The sequence below is a fragment of the Temnothorax americanus genome, unplaced genomic scaffold (assembly GCF_048541705.1).
Source record: "Temnothorax americanus isolate GAGA-0224 unplaced genomic scaffold, ASM4854170v1 Scaffold5, whole genome shotgun sequence".
Taxonomy (NCBI): domain Eukaryota; kingdom Metazoa; phylum Arthropoda; class Insecta; order Hymenoptera; family Formicidae; genus Temnothorax; species Temnothorax americanus.
This window is the reverse complement of record NW_027509657.1, coordinates 3,764,664-3,791,143: the sequence shown is the minus strand read 5'-3', so window position 1 is coordinate 3,791,143 and position 26,480 is coordinate 3,764,664. Positions and strand designations below refer to the sequence as shown.

Sequence of the window (26,480 nt, the reverse complement as noted above, 5' to 3'; positions counted from 1 at the left end):
ATTGTAATTCTAACAAATTCTAATTAAAAAATGTTTCTTTTACGTTCATGATGCTTCCAATGTTACATTTTTGAAAGTGTGTAACTGTCGTATATTTTTTTTTTAAGTCCGAGATTTATAAGTATTTCTGTGAAACTAGAGATTACATAAAATTTTAAAGTGTGTTATTTGGGAAGTGTATCTCTAAGAAAACTACACTTATTGCTGATTTGTAATGGACATAAAATACTTTATTTGCTATTTTTTTCAAAGAAAATAAATGGTAAGATCCTGGAAACTAGTAACATCGTATCTGGTTTATATGTTACAAAATTTTGTGAGTTTTTCCAAATCATATAAATTGTAGTCGATCGTGTACCGTAACACTTTATATTTCTTATGTAGTACTATGAAAAATATCACATACGTTGTACGACAAAGATATAATAGCTCTCAGATATTTGTCAGAAAATCATTTTCTTTAAATTATTGTAATCATAATGTTGTGTCAAATAAATAAAATTCAATTGATATTGTGAAGGGATACAGTTTACAACTTTTGTTGTCATACATATACCAATATTAATATATTCTCTCTACTATTATATAAACTTCTCTTCTCTTCTCTATTATATATAAACATACATATATACATGTTTATATTGTCTATCACACGTTCATACAATTAAAAAAAAACATTTGTCTTTAAATTAAAAGAAAATATTTACGTACAACATAAAGTTAATATATAAAAAAAAAATTAATAATAATTTAATCGACTACAAAAATGCTAATCATATAGAAAAGACTTTAAAATCGTAAAGAGTTATATAAATGTTAAATAATTTAGATTCAGTAACAAAATACTCTAATACTTTACTTCTAATACTATATATAATTGTATAAAAATAGAAAAGATACTATTTACGTTTTTTTATACATATGTACAAAAGAGAGCATTATTCAGGCCCATGAACTGTAGACAAGAATTTATTCAGGTCTACTTCATCTAAGTTACTAAGTAATAATTGCGGATCAGTCGTGCATTTCTTCTCAACCTTAAAAGAGAAAAACAATTATATAAGTATTATAGGCAACGTAAGTATTTGTATGAATTATTTAATTACCTGCTTCGTTTCTCTTGCTTCTGACAGTTTTCTCTTCCGGCTTTTGGTAGTAGTATCTGTAACTAAAGCATCTTTCATTTAACATTCTCTAACTTCTGCAATAAAAAGCAATTAAGCTTATTTTATTAAATAAATATTTTATAAAACATCTCTCTCTCTTTATACAATCTTACCTTTTTCCTGATGCTTATCCGGTTTTTGCTTTTTTCTTGCATCAGATTGCGTATTGTTATTAGTTTTGTTTGCCGCAGCAGTTTTAATAGTCATCTTATTTGTTTTAGCTTTTGATGGTTCATCTATAGGAGACGACGTAGCCAAGGGTTTCGTGGTATCGTCTTTTAAATTAAGAACGTCTTTATCTGCTTGGAAGTTAGGTGTCTCGCAAACTTTTTCATTCTTCGTGCGTGATTTTTTACTCGCCGTCCGTTTCTTAGGCGGGCGATTAAATATTTCCTCCAACTCGGTAGCTTTCATTATCTTGATGCACTCAACGGGGTTCGAATTCGAGAAATCGGCATGATTGATTTCAATCTGTAACTCGTGTGCGCTATATCTCCTTCTTCTCTTTTTCATCGGTACGCTGTCGTCATACACAAAGTGATACTCGGCTTTTATACAATTATGAACATCGGCCGTTTGATGCGATTCACCATTACCGTCGCTTTCAAGTTCGCTCTGCTCTTTATGTTGCTTTTCAGTTTGATTTTTATCATTGTTCGATTGCTCCTTTTTGGACGCAGGCACTAATTGCAAACACTGAAGAACGGTCGATAATTCCTGTTTGAGATTTTCAACATTAGCGTTCTCCTTCTTGTCTGGAGCTTCATCAGCATTTTGAGTTTCCGCGTCAGCGATTTTCTTGGTTTTGTCATCTTTCGCACTTACGGTCGAAGATGTTTTGTGATCATTCTCCTCGTCACTAAATAAGTCGCGCTTCACTTGATCTACCTTGAATCTTAATATTTTATTATCAGATTTATCAATATTATTTGAAAACTGTCTCAGTTTACTTGCTTTATCTTCCGTTTGATCATTCTTTACCTTATCCGGAGCTAATGTTTCTTGTACGACGATATATTTCCCTGAATTTCTTTCTTTCTTTAAAATCTTTTTTTGTACAGTAGTATTGTTGAATGTCTCTCCCGTTCCTTCTTTGTCGGCGCTCTTAACATTGCAGTTTTTCTCCGTATTTTCCTTGGAATCTGGCATCTCTTTTAAATGATCTTGATGTTTTGATAAGGAATTACGCGGTTGCGTGAATTCGCTCATACAATTTTCAATTACATTATTTTCACAAACGTTATTTTCGTGCAATTGTTTTGTCGTATAATCATCGAGCGGTTTGTTACTATTATTCCCGTAATTCGTTAAGCTAGGATTTGTACTTTTCGATGCGGCAACTCGGTTTGTCGTTTCTTCCTCGTTATCGTTGCATTTGTTCACGAAATTCTGTTTTTGCGATTCGTATTTTCTTCGCGTACTTTTCTTCGAGGTTTCCTGTCGATTATCCTGCGGCTCTGTATTCTTATTAACATCCTTGGCATATCTTGCCGGCGGACGTATAATTCGCTTTCCTCTACCAAACTTCTTCAGAGTGTCGGCAGTTTTGCCAGTTAAAATGCATTTACGCTTCGTCTTGCTAGGAAGATTCAATTTGGAATTATCTCTGATCTTAGCCATGATACGTTGCCGTTTTTCTTCTAGTACCTGCCTGTGCTGCATCAACTTGTCGTGCATAAGCGTGCTTTGCTCGCGCTCGGGTTCATTTTGAATCGGTTTCGGAGGCTCGATGAATTTCACTGATCCTGGTCGAATACATTGTATATCTATTATCTTTGGCTGTGCCCGCGATTTGTTGATTTGTATTTTACCGCTGCTCTTTGACGAATTGTTCGATCTTGATAATTTTTCGTCTTCCGTCATAATCGCCGATATCCTTGTCGTCAAATTAATCGTTTCTACTCCGCTTTTTGAGCTGCTGGGCGTTTCCGAAATATCGGCTTCATTTAATAGAGTCTCATCTTTAGCGGGGGTTTCCTTCAACGTATCCTTCAGCTGATCGTCAGTTTTCGTGATCGCGAACACTTTCTTCGGCGAAGATTCCGCTTCAATCGCGCTATCTGATTTTTTATATGCGTCGCTTGGTATAGCCGCTACATCATGTGTATCTTTCGGTGCGTTAATGCTTTTTTCCGCGAAATCGCTACTCATATCCGTGCTCGTTTTACTTGAGGCTTTATCGCATTTCCCGTTCGGCGAACACGTATTCGTCGATGTATTCGAACTGCTGGACGTAGATGATGATGAAGAGGACGATGACGACGATGACGAAGATGACGAAGAGCTACTCGCTACAGAGTCATTGTGAGAATCATTGACATAATTGGCATCGATTATTGTTTCTCGATGCTCACCTACGCCTTTAATTTCGTCCACCTGTATCAGATCCACGTGGTGGTCTATTACAATCGAAGTGTTGAGTTCTGCCGCGATTCCTGAATCTTTGGACGCAATTTTAAACTCCCTGATAGCCTCTTCCCTCGGCAAATTCTCCTTGATCACTTCGAACTCCGTTATCTCTAGTTTAGAGGAAGTACACGTCTGATTACCAGAGATAAGACTATTGTGCGTCGAATGTAATTTTATGTGCGACGAAGATAGAATGGGTGACTCTTGCGTACTGCTGTCTTTAGGCTTAGATACCTTCAAATCAGAATCCTGAGCTTGCTCGGAGGTGGGTTTGTAGTACGGGGAATTGTACTCGCCTCTTTTTAGAATATCTCTAGTCGTCTCCTCTTTCGGTGTCAGAGCTACGCCCGGAGTTATCGGGAATTCCGGGGTGGTGATGAAACTACGTATTTTAGTGGAGTCCTCGCTGACCTTGATAAACGGTGTAATTAGATTGCTACTGGGACTTAGTACTCTCGGTGTCGGCGGAGGACCGGATATGTTGTCGAATTTTCTAGGTGTTTCCAAGCTTATCATATCAGGCAAAATGTGTTGCGTACTGTCCACGGATATAATTCTCGAGACTTCTGACATTTGCGAATTGATTTGCGCGATTTCCATGTTTTTTACTTTCCCGTTATCAGACTTCCGACTTAAGTTAGTCGCTATCGTCGTTAATTGCACGTACTTTTTGACAGGTTTCGTTTCAACTGCTACCGCACCGCTGGTGGGTGCGCTTGTACTGTTCGTTTTTGCCGACGTCTCACAAGTATTGGTCAATTCCGAAATTTTGTCAGATTTATTTGTACTGGAACTTACAGGATTAACAGTAGCTTCCGTTATATTTTCTTTCTCATTATTTTGCGATTCTGTTATTATGTTTTCTTGGAAATTCTCTTCCGATCCATTGGGGTTTTCCGCATCACACTTAAACTTCCTGTTCACTTTCAGTTTACTGCAACTCTTTCTCTCGTTGCTCTTCGATCGTGAATTGTATTTAGTTTTTTTACATACCACGTCATTCCTATCTTTAATAGAATTTCTTTTCCTCTTTACTGGTTCCTTAATCTCCGGCTTGTCTTTCTCGTCTCCCTTATTCGATTCTGTATTCCTGCGTAAATCGGCATCCCAATTTCCCGCAAGGGGCTTAGATGGCTTGTGTTGAATGATTCTATCCTCGGAGGAGGAACAAGACGCGCTGGTACTACCATGTGGAGATACCTCGCCTATAATGACACCAACGCCGTTATACTTGTCCCAGCCTCCCATGAGTTTCGGCGCGGGGCTTCTAGTAGCTATGGGAATTCTGTAAGACTGATTAATTTTCATCGGACTCTTCTGTTTCTGAGCGGAAGTACTGGAAAGCGACGGTGATCTAAATAATGTAGTCCTACAAACGGATTTCAAACGTTTCGCCGATGTGAATGGTGTGTCCCCCCTCGTTTTTCTAGTGGAACTCGTCGTTCTCGTAGGAGTGCTAAAGTCGAGCGCCCTTACGTGACTGTTTCGTTTACGCGGCGTGGATAAACTTAATCTATGATTTTTGGATCTACTTTTTAACAGAGATTTCGGCGTGCGTTTAGTAATAATATCGACATTCTTAGGTGACCGCGTGTTTTTGTTATTATTTGTCGTAGGGTTCGCCGCGCTTTCCGTCACGGGTGCTAAATCAATGTCCGAAAGATTGTGACTTTGGTTGGTTTTGCTACAATTAAACTTTAAATATGGAGAAAGTCCGCTCTCCGACATGCTGATATTTTCCTCTAAATTGATCATAGGCATGTTGGTGCTATCCAATGATGTTTTAGCGCTAGTTTCATCATTGCCATAAAGCGTTATCGATTCACCTCCGACGATCTTACCCTTTTGCACCGGTTCTAACGGACGATTTAATACCTGTTGATCAATAGTGATGATGGGTACTGTCGCGTCAGTTTTGTGTATAGTTTTTAATCGTTTGTTCACGTTACCGTTTTTCTTTGTCGATTGCAATAATCCCACTTGATTCGCAGGATCGTTCGGTTCTTCTACCAAAGGCGGCAGTGTTTTGTCTGCCGGTACTTTCTGCGCTACATTGACCGCCCGTAAATATAAAGTTTCAACAGTTCCTTTATTAACGCTATCTGAATCTTTCGGAGCAATCGGAACAAAACGCGAAGTGGAAGTCGATGTAATAGTTGATGAGCGATTTATTAAAAAATTATTTACCTCTTCTTGCGAACACACTATCAACGTTGGCATAGCCATGATTTCGTGTTCTGTTATGGGCTGAATTGTATCGGACTGAACAGAACTGGACTGGTAATTATTGGCCGTTTGATCGCGTTTAGGTTTCGTAGGTCTTGGTCGTTTTACCGTGGACTTTTTAACTTTGGGCTGTATTTGCAGTTGTGTAACATTAGTTTTCTGTACGTTTGCCGCTGTTAAAGGTTTTACAGCATCATTCTTATTTATCAAAGGTATTTGCATTGTTTGCATTTTTTGTTCATTACTATCATCTGTGGTTATTATTTCTTTTGTATCAAGAGTTCTTTTGCCACTGTCAGGCACACTATTAATAATGTTGGCATTTATAATACTCAACACCGCGGCTGCATTTTGATCTTCCAAAGCGATTTGATCTTTCTCTTGATCCCTCGCTTTGTCGACCTCGTCTTCAACTCTGTTATATTGTTGTCTTGAAGAACTACGAAGTCTGTGCTTCAAAGGTACGTCTGCTGTACCGTCCTCCGCGGATACTTTAGTATCTATTACCACTGGCTCTGGTGAACTAACATTGCTCACACCTGCTTCCACTTCCATTTGTTTCTCCTGTGCTCTGAAAGCAATATTTTGAAAATATAGCATATTTAATTCATAACAAAAAATAGAGTTAGTTCGAAAAATAAAATATATACGTACTCATTAACCGACTTTGGGCTTAGCTTTCCTTCACCATCTTCCTCTGGACTTGTGTCAGTTTCTGTGTGCGGCCCAATAATTTCATCGATAAATTTTTCAAACACAGGATCGGACTCGGTTGCTTCGACGATTGATTTAATAGCATTATTTAATTCAGCCATAATCGAGGTGTTCCCTTCACCGACCATTGACTCATTCAAGTTCTCGTCCTTCAGGGATAGTTCTGTAGGAACGATTGCTTTATTGATATTCTCTGCAATACATTCTTGTAAGTCTGTACGATTCAAAATTTCTTTCGTTAATATCTGGAAATGTATACAAGTAGATATTTTAATGACATAACGCTCAATATATATATATATATATATATATATATATATATATATATATATAATAACTGATTTGGAAAGTAAATTTTTGTAAATGTTTTTGTGTGAAAAAACAATACGAACATATAAATAGCAGAAAATTAATATCACTTAGATACTTACACTGAGATTTTCAATAGGTTCGTCATTAGATTCGGACTCTGACTCGGGTATCTCGTAAGGAATAGTTTGGACTTCTGTACTAGAGAAACTTAATAATTCTTCCGTACTTGTGGCTGCAGTATATCGTTTAGGTATTGTATTGATTACGCTTTCTTCCTTTTTTTTATCATCAATATCCATTTCGCAACTTCGTACACTTGAGACATCATCTATACAAAAAAAGTTGCCAATAAATTTGTCTACTAATTTATGTAATTGTTTTGACGTTTTTATAATTACCTGAACTTATCCGAATACTATTGTTTCTATTACGCGTGGTAATATCATTTGTACTGTTATTTTTATCAGGGTCACATTGTCTGTAAGGCTCCTGCGTGAAATTGTCATCTCTTTTCTCGACTGTATGAGCAGCACATTCTGTCTGCCTTAACAAATCAACATTTCCAGGCAGGCTCTCTAACGGGGTTGTGTCAATATTGTGGCAGCTCGCTGCTATATTTAGGCATCATCAGAGTTTTATCAAGATCTTACATTTTACAAGGTGTTATAAACATTGTGAATAAAAAAAATATATAAACGTACGTGGACTCATGATGTCCGATTGTTGTACTGAATTCAACTGGGATTTAATACTGCGTTTAACACGTTCACTATTACTATGGTGTCTTTTACGCATACTACTTGCAGCAATCGGTGAGCCATTTGATGTTTGTGCATTATTCTGTAAAATGTAGAAAAACGTTATGTAATTTAATGTTAACCTCTCGTTTGATTATGCATTATGTGTGTATAATAGATATACACACACATACATATTAAATGCAGGAGCTTCCTTTTATTTTTAGAGGGCTTCTCCCCATCTGAAGTTGACCCAACTTTCAGTTATGCTAAGTGTAAAAGTTTTCTGCTACATTTTAGAATACTGTAAAGGGCAATTAATCAAGATAATAATAAGTTACCTGTGAAGGTACATTTATATTTACAACAAATCGCTGACCACGTGGCTCCTCTACAAGAAACCTGAGTTGCTCTATCAGATCTCCATTCAGATGCTTTAACTGCTCGCAGTCAGTGGCTTTACTTAATCGGTCTTGAACTGAAAGAAATAACATATATGTGGATGTAAGGTCAATATTTATAGAACCAATGTGCAGTCTAAATCTATTCATTTATTACCGTTACTTAAATACATTTATGATAATATGCAAACAACAATATATTATTTACTCATGGTACTAATGGCTGAAAATTTTTCAACAATATCCATCAACGTTAGACCATTGACTCTGGTGCTAAATCGCCTTCCGCAAGAAAGTACAGTACGGCATTCTTGCAAGTGCGGAGACGTCTCTAAAAACAGTTTGGCTGCTTCAGCACACTTCTGATCTTCCAAATAACCTAGAAGCAGAAACTCGGTAATAGGACTACAACAACGCTATCAAATAGGAGCTATACAAAAATCAAAAATATATCAATATCAGTAGATGAAAGAGATCGTTTTCTTTTTGTTGTGCTTTCTATCCTTCTGTCCTTTCTCTCTTCAAAACTCAGATGTATCAAAAACACGGTGTTAAAACAAGTGAACCCAAAGAAATACATTTGTTAAAAAATCTTGCTTTCTTTATTAAGGAAACTTTATTCACGCAATCATATAATTATGTTACTCTCAAATTCAACAAATGCTTTGCTAAAAATTTACTTGTGTGTGCGCGCACACACAGAGTGGACGCAAAGAGATAAGAGGCAATGCACCCCTGCGTGAAAGAATTCTATGACATAAAAGGAATATATTCTTTCAGCAAACGTATAGTAAACTGTGATCGTAATACATTGCAGGTAAGGAAGCTACGAAGCTCGGCTGCAAAGAGCACAAAGCCTTTTCGAGGGGCAGGGCCCATGCTATGGCGTTTCCGCGGGAAAGGTTACGTGCGGATGGGTAATCTTGGCTGTGCAGTTTTGCGCATCTTACCGAGCACCAGTCGAGCGATCTCAGAAGGCAGCAGGGCTTCCATGATTGCGCTGGATATCACCTCGCGATATCCAAGAAAACTTCATCGATGCACCAGCCGCGTCGCGATCCAAAACAACGCTACGCTCGGATGCGCTATTGCGTCTCAACACTCTCAACAGTGGCAACAAATGGCAAACTGGGCAAACATTTGTGGTGCATTGCTACCAACGTGTGACCCCTCGCCTCGTCTCAAATTCGGCTTCGGCGAATTGAAAAAAAAATAAAAAGAAAGACGAGCGACGCTTCGCTGTTTTCCTTACGGGGCGAAACGAGCCGTTCTGCCCGCGACGTTATCGCGATTATCGGTCGCGCGGATCTAAATTAATTACGCGTATTTGGGACTTTGGGAAATTTCGTTAGACTCGTATCTTCGCTCGTCGCACTTGACGAGATTCGTTGTGCGCCGTCGAGCACGAGATTAAATGGAAACGCGGAGGGAACGACGGCGTCGTTGCATCTCGGAGAAATGTTTCTCCGCTTTTCGAACTTATATTTCGCGGCTGCATTCGAATCCTCCACCCACGACATCGCCATTTTTACAATTGGCATCTCGACGGGACCGCGGGCGGCGGGACGCGTCGAAAGATCAACAGCCGCGGACCGAAATCCGTCTGGCAGCTGGAAAAGGGAATTGGGGAAAGATCTGTCACGCGTTTTTGCGTTTGCGCCCTCTCAGAAAATGTCGCGGCCGATAAAAAAAACCTGTTCTCTTTAGAGCTGAACCGCACGGTTCATCTTTCCCTCTCTTTCTTTTCACGTTGGAAAGAAAAAGAGAAAAGATGAACTGTGCGAGAAGTTCAACCAAAAAAAGAACAGGCCTAACGAGAAAGAAGGTTCAAGGAATTACATTGTTTAGGCCCGTATTCATAATCAATTTTTATATTTAAAAAATTTATTAACATAAAATATAATTAATATAATACTGTAATAATATAATATGACATTCGTATAATTTTATATTTTATATGCACATTATTTTATATATATATTCTTATAATTATATATATATATATATATATATATATATATATTAATATCCACAAGAATATATATATATATATATATATATATATATATTCTTGTGGATATTAATATATATATATGTATTTATCCTTATATATATTTTTTATTCGATTCTTATTGTTCTTTATAGCTCAACTGTTTTTACTTTCCTCTTTCTCTCCCTTTCTAACATCTAATTGTTTCATTGCAGATAATGCAGATGATGTTCGGAATTTCGGACCAGCCGGTTCACATACTACGTCGTTCGCGCAGTTTGTCATGATGTATTAAATCATGATCCCGGCCATTTTCGTCAATTTTCGTGTGTTGCATTTTCCGACGCGCCGCCTGAGAAAGTGCAACGTGCAACTCAACTACGTCGTTTCGCTCGGTAACCGCACATGGTTTGCGTCCGTGCTAATGGTTCGTGTCCGAACTGGCCAGCTGGAGGAGATATTCTGGCCGCCGCGGCCGCGCTCGGCCAGCCCGGAGCTCGGCAAGCTTCGAGCGAGGAGAGATGAATATATATATATATATATATATATATATATATATATATATATATATATAAATTGCAAATATAATTAAATAAATATTAATAAACATAAAATTTAAAATTTGTAAGGATAATATATAAATACTTAAGTAGCACCTATGCGTTTCAAATGTCCACTCGAGAAACGTTAAAGTAAATGTTTAATTATTTTCGGGTTCGGAGAATCTATAATAGATTCTCAAATGTGAAATTTGACCAGAGACAGTACATAAAGTCTTACGGCAAAAATTTGTCACTCGCTGTTCTATACATCACACACATTGCAAGCCACATAAAAAATAAATAAATAAATGAATAATAAATATTGAAGTAAAATGAACTTTTAGTGAAGTAAACTAATTATTTAGTCGAAGAGCTGACGACACTTTTGGCCAAGTGATTTTGTAAAATATCCTGAGTGACCAATTAATTATTATCAATATCCGATAAAAATTGAAACTTATACTATGACTTGAAAATCTGTTTTTTTTTTCACCTGCGTACTTCAAATGAACGATTCGATTAAGTAAAGACAGAAGAGTTGTCTAACGAGTGACAACAGGATTTCTTACACGCTTAGCTCTCTAAGCGTGGTCTTTTTTTTTTTTTTTTTTTTTATTGTAGGAAAAACTCATCATGAGTACCGCCGCCCCCCAGGAGGTGCAGACGGGTATGCCGGACTCCTACCGGCTAAAAAACCTACACGGTCTAATGGAGGATTCACACTGCGTCCGATGTTCGACGTACGACGATCCGACATCCAATAGGAAATTTTTGTCTCTAATAATAAATTCTGTTATTGGATGTCGGATCGTCGTACGTTGAACATCGGACGTGATCGGACGCAATGTGAATCCTCCATAACGAGTGACCGAAGGATTTATGGTTACACGACAGTTTCCCGAAAAGTAGAGAGGATAATGTTGGTACCAACGAAAATCCCTAAGGGCGTCGTAATAATTTCTACGGGTTAGCAACACTGTTGAAGTAGTATAGCTGTCAGTTTGCGTAACTTTTTTGACATTTTGACATATAATGTGCACGCGTGTATAATAAATATGTTACGACTGTAATAGTTTATAAATGTAAATGTAAAATACATTGTGGCACTTAAATAAAATAAAATTAAATAAAAATAACAAAAAACAAAGTGCATAGAGGATAAACGAGGTAAAAAATTATAAATAAATTATTATTATTATTATAATTAGTAATTAATATTTTTTAATTTTTTCAATGTTTTTCGATAAATATCACTCATATAGTTGTAGCATCGTTCTTCGCACTCTGGAATCAGTTTGCCATTATCTTCAACTGCCGAATCAGCCCCCACTAAGCGTGATGTCTGACAAATGACAGGCAAATTTATTACACGCTTGACCCCCATCAAGCGTGGTGTCTGACGAATGACAAGTCGATTTATTACACGTTTAGCCCCCACTAAGCGTGATGTCTGACGAGTGACAGGTAGATTTATTACACGCTTGACCCCCATCAAGCGTGGTGTCTGACGAATGACAAGTCGATTTATTACACGTTTAGCCCCCACTAAGCGTGATGTCTGACGAGTGACAGGTAGATTTATTACACGCTTGGCCCCCACCAAGCGTGATGTCTGACGAGTGACAGGTAGATTTATTACACGCTTGGCCATTCGGCAGTTGAAGATAATGGCAAACTGATTCCAGAGTGCGAAGAACGATGCTACAACTATATGAGTGATATATTTATCGAAAAACATTGAAAAAATTAAAAAATATTAATTACTAATAATAATAATAATAATAATAATAATTTATTTATAATTTTTTACCTCGTTTTTATCCTTTATGCACTTTGTTTTTTGTTATTTTTATTTAATTTTATTTTATTTAAGTGCCACAATGTATTTTACATTTACATTTATAAACTATTACAGTCGTAACATATTTATTATACACGCGTGCACATTATATGTCAAAATGTCAAAAAAGTTACGCAAACTGACAGCTATACTACTTCAACAGTGTTGCTAACCCGAAGAAATTATTACGACGCCCTTAGGGATTTTCGTTGGTACCAACATTATCCCCTTTACTTTTCGGGAAACTGTCGTGTAACCGGATTTATTACACGCTTGGCCCTCACCAAGCGTGATGTCTGACAAATGACAGGCAGATTTATTACACGCTTGACCCCCATCAAGCGTGGTGTCTGACAAATGACAAGTCGATTTATTACACGCTTAGCCCCCACTAAGCGTGATGTCTGACGAGTGACAGGTAGATTTATTACACGCTTGGCCCCCACCAAGCGTGATGTCTGACGAGTGACAGGCAGACGCGATTTCTTTAACGCCTAACTTTTTTTCTATCGCGGTGCGGTGTGCTCCGTTCCGATGGGACAACGCGACGCGATTCTTTTAACGCCTAACTTCTTTTCTAGCGCGGTGGGGTGTGCCCCGTTCCGATGGGACAACGCGACGCGATTTCTTAAACGCCTAACTTAAAAAAAAAAAAAAGGTATTTTCAAAAACACTACGATTTTGAACGGCACTTTCGAAAGCGCGACGCGACGAGCCGTTTTTATACGATCGGCGGCGAAGTGCAATGGGTATACTTTTGGCTTCCCCGTCGTCAGAGTGCAGAGTTCTTATTATAAAACTTTTCGGAATGAATTCCGATCGGAATTCATTTTGAAAAGTTCCATAATATGTACTCTGAACACCTCGAGGTACTGAACCTTTCCACCATCGGCAAGGTCGTACCCAGTGGAAGAGGATTTTATATCATGGCAAAGGCCGTGTATTTTTCGGTAATCGAAAAATGAGTACCGAATGCACGTACATGAGGCGCCGCTGTTATAAGACAATTATCGCCCAAAAATTATACATCGCTACGGACAGACAATTTCCGCGCGATATTTAATACGATAAGCGTGTAAAAGTTTGTAAAAAAATTTTACTTTGCGTTTTATGAATATTGCGTTATACATATAAATATCTCAATTATATATCGCAAAAAATTAAAATTTATAATGTAGACAAAATTAAAAGATAAATAATGACAAATTTCTCAAAAAACCGACCGCGCTGACACAAAGATGCGTTATTACGCATGTTGTTCATGCGGTACGCATCTCGAAAATATATCAAGTAAGATATACAGAATAAAATGACGTAAGATCCAAGAAAAAGAAACTTCCCGTACAATTAATATTATAATTAAATATTATAATTAATCAATAACCTTGTTATAATTAAATAATTAAATAATATATGCAAATCTTTATTTTACGATTATCGATATAAATGTATCTCGTTATATCTTTCACTTTCTATCAAAATTATTTTGATACATTATATATTAATAATATATAATGTAGTCATATACTATTGCAAAACTGAATAATTGTATGTACTATATCATCAATTCTAAAATAATTTAAAAATTTTTAACGTTTCTCGACAGAATATTTAGAATCTCACGTCATGCTACTTGACTTTATCTAGCATAAATTTTTCAATAAAAAATGGATAGGCTACAAAAAATTAGGGTATAATCGATGCTTTGTTCAAATAAATTTTAGTAATATCTATATATTGTTTCTTTGCATCGATTTACATAATATTTGATCTTGGTTAAATATAGGTATGGAAAGAAAATATAGGTATGGAAAGGATATAAAAATAAAACACATCCTAACTATAACTCGTAATTTGTTCCTATCTACAAATATTTCTTTCTTATAACATCTAACGCAATATTTTACTTATTCTTATCTCTTTTATATAAAAAAAATGTTACAAAAATAATTCTTTAAAAAAATCTAAAAAAAATTTTGTATTTAAAAAATCATTATTTTTATTATTAGAGTATTATTTTACTTTTTCTTTTGTGTATCTAAAATATTACTAACTAGTTTTAAGTAAAATTGATCAATATACTAAAATTTTCAAAATTTAATTTATTATGTAAATTTTATTTAAAAAATTTTATTTAAAAGCTATTTATATAGATTATATAGAAGACAGTTTTGTTAACATAATTTGACGAGCTCTTCGCGAGCTCGGTGCGTGCGAAGTGTGCGAGTATTTCCGCAAGCACACTGGCACAATAAATCAATAACAATCAGTAAACACAACGATAAACAAATGATACCAAGATTAAATATATGCCATAATCAGTTTTAGCCCATCCATTTTAAGGCAATGGATCTACGAAATGTAATATTTTCACACTATAAATTATTGTAATTTGACATGTACCGAGATAAATTTTTGCTCTATATTTAATTATTCGTAGATTCGTTACCTCAATAAAAAAAATGTCTCATTGACTCACCGATTCGATGCGCAACGGGCGGAGTTATGCAGCCACGTAGCTACGGCGATACACTATAACATACAAGCGGAAGATTTAAATTAAAAAAGCGCTCAAAATTATTAACATTTGAAAAATTAATTCTTACGCGTCTCTACGTCGTCTTTCGATAAAATATTTAGCAATGCAATTATCTGTTTATCGAAACAGATCTTTACGGGAATAAAATTTTAGATAACAATTACTTTTAACTTAAATACTTTTAACTTTAAATTAAACACGTCGATTAAATGGAAACACATTATTAATTTTATGTAGCTAAAAGATGATACTTACCCCAAGGTTGCTCCGCCGGTGCCCGATGCCTCTCTCAGGCTTCCTCCTCCTCTCAGGACGTCAGGCTTTCTCTTTCCTTTCCTCCTTCTCTTCTCAACGCACAGGACACTCGCGAGAAACACTCGCGGATAATAAACTACACGCGCGCGCGGACTACGTATCAATAAAAGCCTTTCTCGCGCGATACTTTACGGCACTCCCGTTTAGAAAAGTCCTTTAGTCCGCGTACCGTTCGGCACTCCCGAAGCAAACTCGACGAACCGGCTGCGGTTCGTTTATTCAATTAAATCGGCGGACGCGAGGGTACGTTAGCTTCCCCGTCTTTAGATTTTTATCCAAGCGGAACAAGTGTTTTGCTTGGGTAAAATCCTCGTACTGGGTACTGAGCATTCCCACCTCGCCAAGGTCGTACCCATGGGAAGGAAGTATATTTTACTTTGCAATATAAAAGCAGGCTAGGTAACAATTTTTCGTGCAAATTCGAAGGATTCGCGACGCCGCGGCCGCGTGCCCCGCGTCGTACCGCGTATTCATCGCCGCGCGGCGCGTTACGTTAATGCGACACGAAATGTTCCGAGGTGTCGGCAACTTGACGCGATACTACGTCGAGCGGACGGTTAATAAAGACACGCACTTGGTTAATCGAAGATACATACATTATTGAAATTAAATATTGCACGCACAAAATCTCGCGAAAGCAAAACTGCGTTATTGATATGTATGACGAAGAATCGTGACTGCCGAGCGTTAAACGCGACGCGAGATATACGGAGATTATGAACGGGCACTCACGTTCCGTTGCTCGAATCACTCGATACGGACACTATCGCTCACTACACTCAGCTCTCTTTTTCCCTACGAAGAGAATCATATCGGAGACAAATCACACGACAGTCGACGCGACAATTTCCGGCACAGCGTTCAAAGCGCGACACGAGATACACATTCGCGATTCGCGCGGAGTCCCAGATATGGCGGGACGAGCGATGATTATCACCCGCGAATATCACAGCGAAACTGCGTCGTTCACAATTGCCGTATGCCGTACATACCTTCGCCTCGACGTTTCGAGCGAGCACGTCGCACGACACGTTCATTTCGACACTTGATATGCACACTTGTAAATTGTTGAACACGCACAGCGCGTACTCGCGGCCCGCGGAACGAGGAAGCAGGAATGCCAATCACCGAAACGAGCGCGTTCAGAAAACAGCACGAATAAGCACAGCGACGTCGGTGACGAGCGCGCGCGGAGGGAGCACAAACATTTCCTACCTGTGCGAACGTCCTCGGGAGAATGATAATAACTGAGTCACTCGCGCAGGTAACGCTACTCCGAGCGTTGACGGAAACAAGTGACAAGTCCGCTCGTCGTCAAAAACAACGTCGAAAACGCGCCGATCTTCGAGGTACGGAGCTTTCGAGTTCAACGGTCGCGCCGCTAGTACAGTTTGGTACGGACTGCGCCGTGCGCGCGCGGTGCGCGGTGCCTACGCCGTATCGATCCGCCGCGCCGCGCCGGCGTATGACGTCACGGCCTCCCCTCCCTACGCGGCACGACGCGGCACGCGCGCGGCCGCGGCCGGTTAAAAAATACCGAAAACTTTCAACGAACGATAAGAGATCAACGTATGCCAAATTTTTCGTTAACTTTCACAGGTTTAACTGGCTGTATTCTACGTTCTGTCTCGGTGCGACGCGACGGTGGCTGTTTAATCGGAACAGATATTTTTGCGCGATTTATCTATATTTAAGAAATACAATATTGTAATTGTACAAATATAAAAGAGTTTTATCTATAATTTTACATACGTATTTCTAATATATGTATAAATTTTAATATATATTTCATATACATGCATATTCGCTCGGGAATCGAGGAATGGAACGTACAATTCTAACCATCATTTTTTGCCGCGATATATATTTCGTACAAAATCTTTCGTTAAAGTTGCTTAAATTTTAGTACAGATATGTATAGAATTTCGTGGCGAAATTTGGGATAGAGTTCTGTTTATAATTTTGTGTACCGTATATTGCGAGAGAAATTTATATAAACTTCAAATATATATATCTATATTAAAATACACACGCACATTGTACGCATGAAAATTCCTCTTTCTTGATTAAAGAGGCAATTTTTGTAAATTAATATTAATTGATACTAATATAAATTTTAATTTATATATTAGTATCAATTAATATATTATTTAATTTAATAATTTTATATATTATTTAAATAAAAAATAAACTTATAGGTATTATTTAAGTTATTATATATTTTATTATAAAAATATAATTTATAAATTATTTATAAATTAATTTTATAGAATTATTCTTTGGTAGATTTTTTCCAAGTGAAACAAGCTGTGCAACTGTCGCGCGTAGCCGACCAATCAAAAGCGCTTCTGTTTCGCGGAAGTGGGTGAGGTCATGATGTAATAAGAAAGGTGTATCATTGCGCATAGAGGCGGCGGCTCGATAAGCGAAGCCAATGAAATTGGAGCCAAAATCCACCCGCGCAATTCAAACGCGAAACAATAACATATATTTGAAATATTGGTTGCATGTACTTAAAATACAGATATTTGGAAAAATAATAATTAGTAATAATAATAATAATAAATAATAATAATAATTTATATTTTTTTAGTTTTTAAATGCGAATATCTAAACTGTCAGCCACACACAGGACTTATGAACGTGTATGTAACATATATATCTCATCCTGAGGATAGAAATAAAGAACTCTGTTTAGTCGAATTCTTTATGTCTTATGCATTATGCGTTATGCAAAAGTCTGTGCACTCTGTGCTTCATAAATTATAATTTACAATTTGTAGATTATGATTCAGAACGCGCTTACAAAGATGTTAGCATGTTCTGAATATGGGCTGTTATGTTTATGTTGATGTTTATGTTAATTTATGTTGATAATTATGTTGTTTATTTTTATATTTTATTTTTACATATTTTTTTATATCTTTATATGGAGGGGTAAAAACCTCAGTGGTGTCAAATTTTTAAAAATATATTTTCGTGTGCATAGATGCAATTTATATATTGTATAGATTGCATCTATGCACACGAGAAAAAATTAAAAAAAAATGTAACTTACACCACTATGACTTTTACCCTTCCATATATGAACGTTTTACAATACCTTCACTGATTTCTTCTTCTTCAATATCTCTTTCTATTGCTTCTGTCTCTCTTTCATCGGAGACGCCTCGAGCCCACGAGAATTTCGGCTCGATTCTTATTGGTCGAGACATTGGACTACTGCGCATACGTGATGTTGTTTCACCTTTCTTATTACATCATGTAGTTTGTGACAAGTGGTGACATATAACAATGCCGAAATGTGTATCAGAGAATAACCTAAACCTAAACAAATAATTTTCTGTCAAGTGTTCTTGACGTGGCAAATCTCTTTTCTAACGTTTATTTAAAGGCACATCACCATAAACCCGGCGCTTTATTCCGTACGGATTGCAACGGCGCATCCGAATTGTGCTGTCATATCTGATATCCGCTTTGATATCTGTTATTGGAGTATTTGGTTACCACATTTTTGGGCTTGTTAAATGTAAATAAAGGGCTTCTGCTTCCACAGTCAAGTGACGGTACGATTTTTTGTAATTATGTGACCGATAGTGAAGGAATTGTTGACTCATATTGGCAAAACATTTGATTGATGTATTCTGATGTCATTTCTGCTTTGCATAATTAAAAGTAATTTATATGAAGAGTGTCATAAATGAGTTGGATAAATGTGAATTACAGTTATATTAAATATAAGCTGTAAATACAGAATATATAGAATAGAATTGTAATAGAAAAGAATAGTGATCCGTTAAGCTAGGGTTGATTGATAAGCCACCAAAGACAGGTGGCTGTAACCGCAAATGTTTTATATGTTTTATACGTCCCATAGGTACTTGAAAAGATGGGCTGGGTGTTAGAGGTAGCTAAGATGTTTCTCTACATATCGTTTCCCGTTGGAATATTTCACTATGTTAATCAGCCAGCCTACTTTGACAAAGTGGTGATAAAAGCGAAAGAGGAGTACTTCCCGCCCGAGAGTAGAAAGATGAACGAACAAATGGAAAACTTCATTCGCGATTTCAATGCTGACGTTGAAAAGAAACGTCTAGACGCCTTGGAGAGCGGAAACAAGCAGTGAAGAAAATCTATTGTAACGTTTCCGACTGTGATACCGGTAGTGGAATTTATCATTTTTTTTTTGTAAATACGAGGATATCGAGGTATCTTTGGCACAGTCAGTAGTTAGAAATAAAAATATTGATAAAGATTGCTTTCTCAATCCTGATATCTTTCTATTGTTGAGCTTTGAATTGGTAGGAAGATTAGTCTTCGAGCTCATTTTTCTTTTTTATTTTTTTAGTATTTTATTTTACGAAATTTATTATTTCTTTTGTAAGGTATCTTCACTGTAACATGCTTTTTTATTTTAATATTATGTTTTTTAATTGTATTATGTAAGAGATTTTTTTTATTATCCGAGAATGAATGTAATTGAGCAGAATATATTTTTAAACCATGAAAAGTGTAGTCGCTTTTGTTTCTTTTTCTGTTTTTGAGAAAATAACTATAGTACATGTCTTCGAAATTCTTTATAACGAATGTGTGTGTTTTACCGCCAACAAGTAAATTTACGGTTCTTGTTACGACGTTTTAGGAGGACACGAGTAAGTCTAGGTGGCGTTTAACGCACACGGAGCAGAGAAAATAACGGCACGATGATGCCTTCCTCCAGTTCCTCCCTGCGACGAAGGTCACTATGTCTAGTAACATCTGTGTAATTAACCCGCATGTCACTTCCAATGAGCGGAACGCTCCACTAATGTAAACAAAATGGTTTAAAACCATTTGAGGGTCCGACGAAAATACGCCCGTCGCCGTCCCACCAGGGTGCCGTTCATCCGTCACCATGTGGAAGTGCCACAAATGCGGGAAACCCGTTTACTTCGGTGAGTTGTCGCAATTTGCGACTCGCCGAGGCGGCGCCGTGCCTCCCTCGCTCCGACAAGTATCACTCTACTCGCGATTTGGAACGATCGATTTGCCTCGTTACGGGACGTCGTGGGTATCGTACAGGATGCTCGGTTACGCCTTTTATTGAATAAAGTGGAAATCGTATTCGTAAGGGAGTCCAAACTGTCGTCTATTGTCACTGCATTTGATTGTTTATAATATTTAAAATCGATATATTTGTAAGTATATTGTAAAAAAGAACAACGAGAAACCTGTGCTATCGTTAATTTTTTATCTCATAAAAGAAATTTAAATTTGGACATATGATTCGAACAAATGTATCAACTTTTCAGCTGAACGCAAACAGTCTCTGGGATATGACTGGCATCCGGAATGCTTACGGTGCGAGGAATGTGGGAAGCGATTGAATCCTGGGCAACATGCAGAGGTAATGCAAACCGATTGTTGTCCTTTTATGAATTGTGGATCACACGATAGATAATTCGTAATGCATGTTCTGTTATTATGCTGAAATCAGCATAAAGGCGTGCCTTATTGCCACGTTCCTTGTTACGGAGCTCTATTTGGACCTCAACTATTCGGCCATGGTACAAGAGTGGAATCACATACAAGCTTTGGAAAAAAAGAAAGTCGACCATCTTTGCCCAGGTAGATATACGCACAGAAATTTTTTTAATAATTTCATGGAAAATAAATTTGATTAAGATAGTATTTAATTTTGTAACTTTGTGTTTATTGCTTTAATACAGATCTAAGTAGAAAAATCTAATGATCTATGTTTAAAATAAATTTGTCTAATCGCATACAAAGATAAATGTTTTGTCATTCAGATAATTAACTATTTAAACAATGTCCTAAAGAAGAATATCTTTTTAGATCGCATTTAGAATCCAAATTGAAAGTTTTTAATCAGTATTACGAAGGCAAAAGTGGAGGAATTCGAAGTCGTGAGGTAAAAAAGGCTTCTTGAAACATTTGGATTAAGTTTTTATAAAGAAATATCTATATAAACAAATAACGATCTGAAACAGGTTAACGGAAGATTGATACTAGAAGGGGCATTGAGAATTTATTGGGGAGTCCGTGGTGTGATTCATCTGAAGGAAGATGACGATCAGCGCACAGTAGTTACTGCACGAAACAGAAATTCGTGCAGGCACAGTGTTTCTGAGGTTTGTCATTCTTATTTGCTTTAGAGTTTGATACACATAATAACGATGTACCTATTTATTACTTTTAATTGTGCTAGGACGTCGAGGATGAAGATAAGGTAGATGAGCTGTCTAAGAGCACGTCAGACAGCAACGCGGAGAACAATGCGAAGTCTGTTCCAACATCGCCCGATCACTTGAAAAGCCTCACTCTGCCCATGAAACTGGAAGTCAAGAATATGGAATGGGATGAGCTAGACGAGCTCCTACAGGTTTTATTTTTAATATTTATGTTTAGTTTATGAAACAGATATAAATTGGGAGGTATGCCCGTAGGTTGAACGAAAGGTCGAGGATGGTAACAAATTGTATCAGACGATGCCTGAGAATCTTCCGTCAATAAGTTCGCAATCTAGCGCGGATACGCCACCGCTCTCGTCTCAGTCGAGTCTCGATCGATCGGACTCCCGCGAGAACTCGGAAACGAGCAGTCCCAATCACCAGACTACTAGCCGAGACAACGATAGTAGTCTAAATAGCACGCCAACGCACAGCATAGGTAGTTCTTCCAGTACAGACACCCCTGTCTGTAATTTAGGAGCTTCTAATCGAAACGGTACGCTTCGAAGAGTAGAGTACTTCGACAATTTGGAGAAGAGTACCGGCAATAAATCGATTAGCACCGACGACAGCTGGATCGAAAAGGGTCTGAATCGATCATTGTCCGGTCCTGACTGTCTTCAGAGACACAGAACTGATAGCGATACGGATTCGGTGAATTCTTTGCAATTCAGAGAAGACGACAATATGACTATGTCTACAGACAGCGGATTAGAGGTATTGCATCGCGAACATTTATTCCATCGGTTCTGTATCTTTGAGTGCACGTATCAATCTATTCTGGTTGTAGCTGGATGGTGTCGTTTTGCGTCGCAAGCAAGGCTCCACTGCGATCAGACGACGTCCGGGCGGTAGACGACAATCGCGCAGTCGATTACGACGTCGTTGCTCGATCAACGGCCACTTTTACAATCGAGAGACCAGTTTTTTCACACCGCCTCACGGTTCGCAGATGTCCGTTTGGGTGACGAGTCTAGTGAACACGCAGGAAGTTATCAATCTTATGCTCGACAAGTACAAGGTCGATGCTAAGTCCGATAACTTTGCATTATTTGTAGTTCGCGACAATGGTGGTAAGAAAACTGTAATTCTTTAGGAAATTGAAATTTAGACTTATACGCGATTATATGTTCCTCCATTATATGCAATTTGTATTATTTTTAAGAACAAAGAAGATTGAAGGATGATGAGTATCCTTTGGAAGTCCGAGTAGTCTTGGGTCCGCATGAGAACGTTGCACGGCTGTTTCTGGTCGATAAGTTGTCCACGCCTGAGATCAGCTCCGATGTCGCGCAGTTTCTCAATCTATCTCTAGCAGAATGCCATGGCATATTACAACGTTATCACTACGAAGAGGAACGTCAAATTCTCCTCTTAAAAGAGAAGTGAGTACATAAAAACAACTTGTGTCAATAAGAATCGCAATATTATGTAAATTTGATGTTTCAGATACAAAGAGATGCGAAAAAGAATAAAGCAAAGAATGGAGGAGCTAAAAGTTCGGTTATAGGTAGAATGATGAATGAATGTCCGCGCATGGATATCCACGCAATTATTTTTATAAGCGCTTAAAAAAATTTCTTTATAAAAAGAAATATTCATGTGGCAGGAATTTATAACTCATACTATACCGAATAAGTATGTATTGCAGTAACATGACACAATTCACATAAAGCATTTTTGAAATATCGCACAATATGTGCCTGCATTTCACTTTTATTTGTAGCTTAACACTTCGTTATTACGTCCTCTTTCGTTTTGAATTTCTGTTGCATTTATCTATAATCGTTACACATATGGAAATGCTATTAATTAGAGTATACTTTAATATGGACAAGGAGATCGAATCTCCGGTGATTTCATATCAAATTTTCGCGTTTATCGGAGGTAACATTATGTGATAGAACGTAATATGTGAAATATATTATTCTTATATCTTGTTATACAATATGGAATAATTAAAATTTTTGAGTAATTAAAATTAACGGAAAATATAGGAATATTTTCAATTTATTTTGTATTGTAGGCAAGGCGATTAAGGATTCAAACAATATTGATATAAATTGCTATTGCTGCAATAGTTATTGCTTAAAAAGTTAATATCTAATTAATTTGATAAGCAATTACTATTAATTGCTTATAAAATAAACTAATTATATTGATGAAGAATCGAGAAAAGTTATATTCGATGTTTCTCCGCATGAATGTTATTTATAATCACGTGAAATTCTACTGTCACGATGGATGGAACATTGTGTTTTATCGCAATTTTTCAGCATTCCAACATCTTGATGAAGTGATGAAAAAATAATAAAAGCGTATTTTTCTATCGGTTTTTAAAGGAGAAAACGAGAAGTCACTTTTCGAATAGATGTCGATAATAACTGTTAAGAATTTAAAGTCTTCTATCCTTTGCATGTCAACGTGGCCCAGGTATAAGTGAATACAAATATTACGTATTCAACCGTACACGATTGCTTGTCAGATATAATCTGATATCGCAATCCGACTATTGTTACACGAAACAAATTGCAGGGCGCAAAACAAAATGCAGCACGCAGCAATTAATCGTCAGAATATTGTAACCGCGCCGCGAATCTATGGAATCGCCGTTTCAAGCTAGTCATGTTTCACGCTTAGTCACTGATATCGATTGCATTCATCCTATTTTCACCTAAAGGCCAAAAGCGACATATACTGAGCCACGTTTACGTACATTACAAAATACATTGTATATGCTCTTGATCTGCCAGTTTAGAATAATAAATAACGAATACGTCATAAGATGCGTAATGAAGATATATATATATATACATATATATGTATAATTTAGTATATCTATATAGATAGAATTGTATTAAAGGATTATATAACCTCCTAGATTGTAGACGACTTTTATTAGCAGTAAAAAATGTAATCCTTATCATATATCAATTAACACATCGCATTATTGTGACGCTAGAGTAAGTTCATCGATTAACCGTTTTCTACTGCTGATAGATGAGTAAATATATACACAGGTGTATATATTTTTTCCGATTATATGTCGATTAGCCAGATAAAAATACTCCAAAATATAACCATGACGTATATTGAGTGTGTTTTGCATTAGAACGGAACAAACTATGAAACTGAAAGTAAATATCTGAATATATGAAGCATTATATAAAAAGAAACCCGATTGGATAGATATGGATTATGTAAACGTCGTTGACAGAATAATAAAGTGATATGGTTGCTTCTTATGTACATCTTCATTTTCTTAAGTTAAAAAAAAACGAAGTTGTTTTAGAGAGACTTACCTCATCTCTTTGAAGCATACGCGCGATTAATAATCGACCACAATTCCCACCTGGAATTATTCTTTTACCTTCCTCGAGATGAATCCTTTCTATTGAAAGTAGAGCGGGAGATCGACGAGGGAAGAACAAACATCGACATAGGTTTAAGTGAGATTGGACAGAATGTATTTATTTATCTTTAAAGTGTACGTAGAGTAAAGTAGATCAATGCAATCGTTATGAGTAGTATCGAATAGTAATTGTCATACGAGTTGCTAGGAACGAGTATGCATACCCACAACACCGAGGAGCTTCAGCCGCTCATTTTTTTTCTTATTTTTTGTTTGCACGACACTGATATACATTAAACGTTACAAGATAGCAATAACGATTATCACCGCGCCAGACGTTCCATTATCATCATCATCATCATCATCATCATCATCATCATCATCATCATCATCGTCACCGTCATCATCATTTCGTTATCATTGACGTTATTCGTAGTTACCTTACAGCCACAGCTTTATTACACGACTTACAATTCTTTGGCATCTCGCAGTGGACACCGGATTCAACAACAACGTACTACATACACGCAGACGCTCGCACCCGCAGATTAAAAATATCACAACAAACGCGACGCTTAATTACGTAACTAACGTAATCCCGTTTTGAGATTTTGTAGAATTAATTGATTCGCGAGCGAATCGTTCGCCGAGTCAAGACCCGCGGACATTTTCGTTCTATTTTTATCTGAATATCGGGCAATGTAAATTCGAGCTTTTATACACAAATCCGGCGGAAGTTACGTATTTGTAACTAGTGTAACGATCGCTCGTCCGACAATGGCAGGTCGTTGCGCGATCGTCCCAGCTTTCACCGAATGTTTCGCAGTTTTTTTTTTCGAGTTTGTAAATAAAATTTTCACGCGGAGTCCAAAACGTCTACCAACGTGTCAATTTGACGCGATTCTGCTTCGCGAGCGCGTTATTTATTAAATATCCTCTTTAGCGAATATATCCGGCGTGCGACGGCGCGATAGCGCATTCGACATCGTACAGAATTCCCATTTATAGCCGGAATAAAACTTGCAGTTTATGCAATGCAGGTCGCGATAGTTAGACCGCACGATTAACGATCGGCGAGCACGAAATTCACATTTCGTGTGGAGGCTAACGATTTTTTTAGGGCCCTCGCAGTCAAATAACTTTATGTATTGTAATCCAATGTGATCTTTATGCAATCTTTTCATTTTTTTTTTCAAGAATCATCGAATCGGCGCGGCGTTTTGTGGAAAGATAAATGTTTCATAATATGAATATAAAGATAAAATTTTTTGTCGCTGTTCGTGATTTATTGTAAGGAGAGTTAACTTGTCTTTTGTATGACTTCTATTCATGATTTTCCGCGATAATTTCTAAAATTTACAATTTTACAATTATCAATTGCATTGCAAGCCACCAAAAAGGAAATAGATAAAAGTTCCGCCGTTTGTCCGTTCAAGTCGATTACTGTTTCTGCTCTACAATCTCTTCGAGAATCGGCGAAGATTCGCATCGATTAGATAACAATAATTAATCGAGGCAACGTGCGAGCAATATTCTGCTGACAAGATTCTCGACAGCTTTAACAAACAAATGAGAAGGCAGCGTTCGTCCCTCTCGTACCTCTGTCCTAACACGGGTACGATCGTTACCTTTTCCAAGGCGAGAAATGAAATCGTCTCATAACTGCTTCCCCATATATAAAAAGTATCACTTCGTGCAAAGTCTATC

At 37.2% G+C, this 26,480-nt stretch overlaps 4 protein-coding genes across 10 annotated transcripts in view; 2 read left to right on the top strand and 2 right to left on the bottom strand.

Moving 5' to 3' along the window:
• Window positions 1–26,480, bottom strand: part of Mrpl52 (mitochondrial ribosomal protein L52) — a 245,962-nt gene that overhangs the window by 10,034 nt on the left and 209,448 nt on the right. The window lies entirely within an intron of this gene.
• Window positions 257–9,587, bottom strand: LOC143904088 (uncharacterized). 7 transcript variants are annotated; one of them, XM_077418370.1, is made up of 10 exons: window positions 8,916–9,587; window positions 8,174–8,344; window positions 7,906–8,042; window positions 7,529–7,667; window positions 7,226–7,438; window positions 6,947–7,155; window positions 6,456–6,760; window positions 1,280–6,372; window positions 1,107–1,162; window positions 257–1,037 (listed from the first exon to the last, which is right to left on the bottom strand). In XM_077418370.1, exons 1-10 carry the CDS (start codon window positions 8,956–8,958, stop codon window positions 939–941), a joined length of 6,465 nt encoding a protein of 2,154 aa, XP_077274496.1. In that variant the 5' UTR covers window positions 8,959–9,587; the 3' UTR covers window positions 257–938. The 7 variants fall into 7 exon arrangements, with proteins under 7 accessions (XP_077274496.1, XP_077274494.1, XP_077274495.1 ...); XM_077418368.1 differs by having other exon boundaries at window positions 1,107–1,168; window positions 8,916–9,584; XM_077418369.1 differs by having other exon boundaries at window positions 1,107–1,168; window positions 7,226–7,435; window positions 8,916–9,584.
• On the top strand, window positions 18,457–19,446 carry LOC143904115 (protein PET100 homolog, mitochondrial-like). The gene is made up of 2 exons (XM_077418440.1): window positions 18,457–18,757; window positions 19,069–19,446. Exon 2 carries the CDS (start codon window positions 19,081–19,083, stop codon window positions 19,315–19,317), a length of 237 nt encoding a protein of 78 aa, XP_077274566.1. The 5' UTR covers window positions 18,457–18,757; window positions 19,069–19,080; the 3' UTR covers window positions 19,318–19,446.
• Window positions 19,818–24,666, top strand: Rassf (Ras association family member). Its single transcript, XM_077418416.1, has 10 exons — window positions 19,818–20,125; window positions 20,483–20,577; window positions 20,668–20,798; window positions 21,027–21,102; window positions 21,182–21,322; window positions 21,400–21,573; window positions 21,638–22,138; window positions 22,212–22,494; window positions 22,587–22,806; window positions 22,871–24,666. Exons 1-10 carry the CDS (start codon window positions 20,086–20,088, stop codon window positions 22,929–22,931), a joined length of 1,722 nt encoding a protein of 573 aa, XP_077274542.1. The 5' UTR covers window positions 19,818–20,085; the 3' UTR covers window positions 22,932–24,666.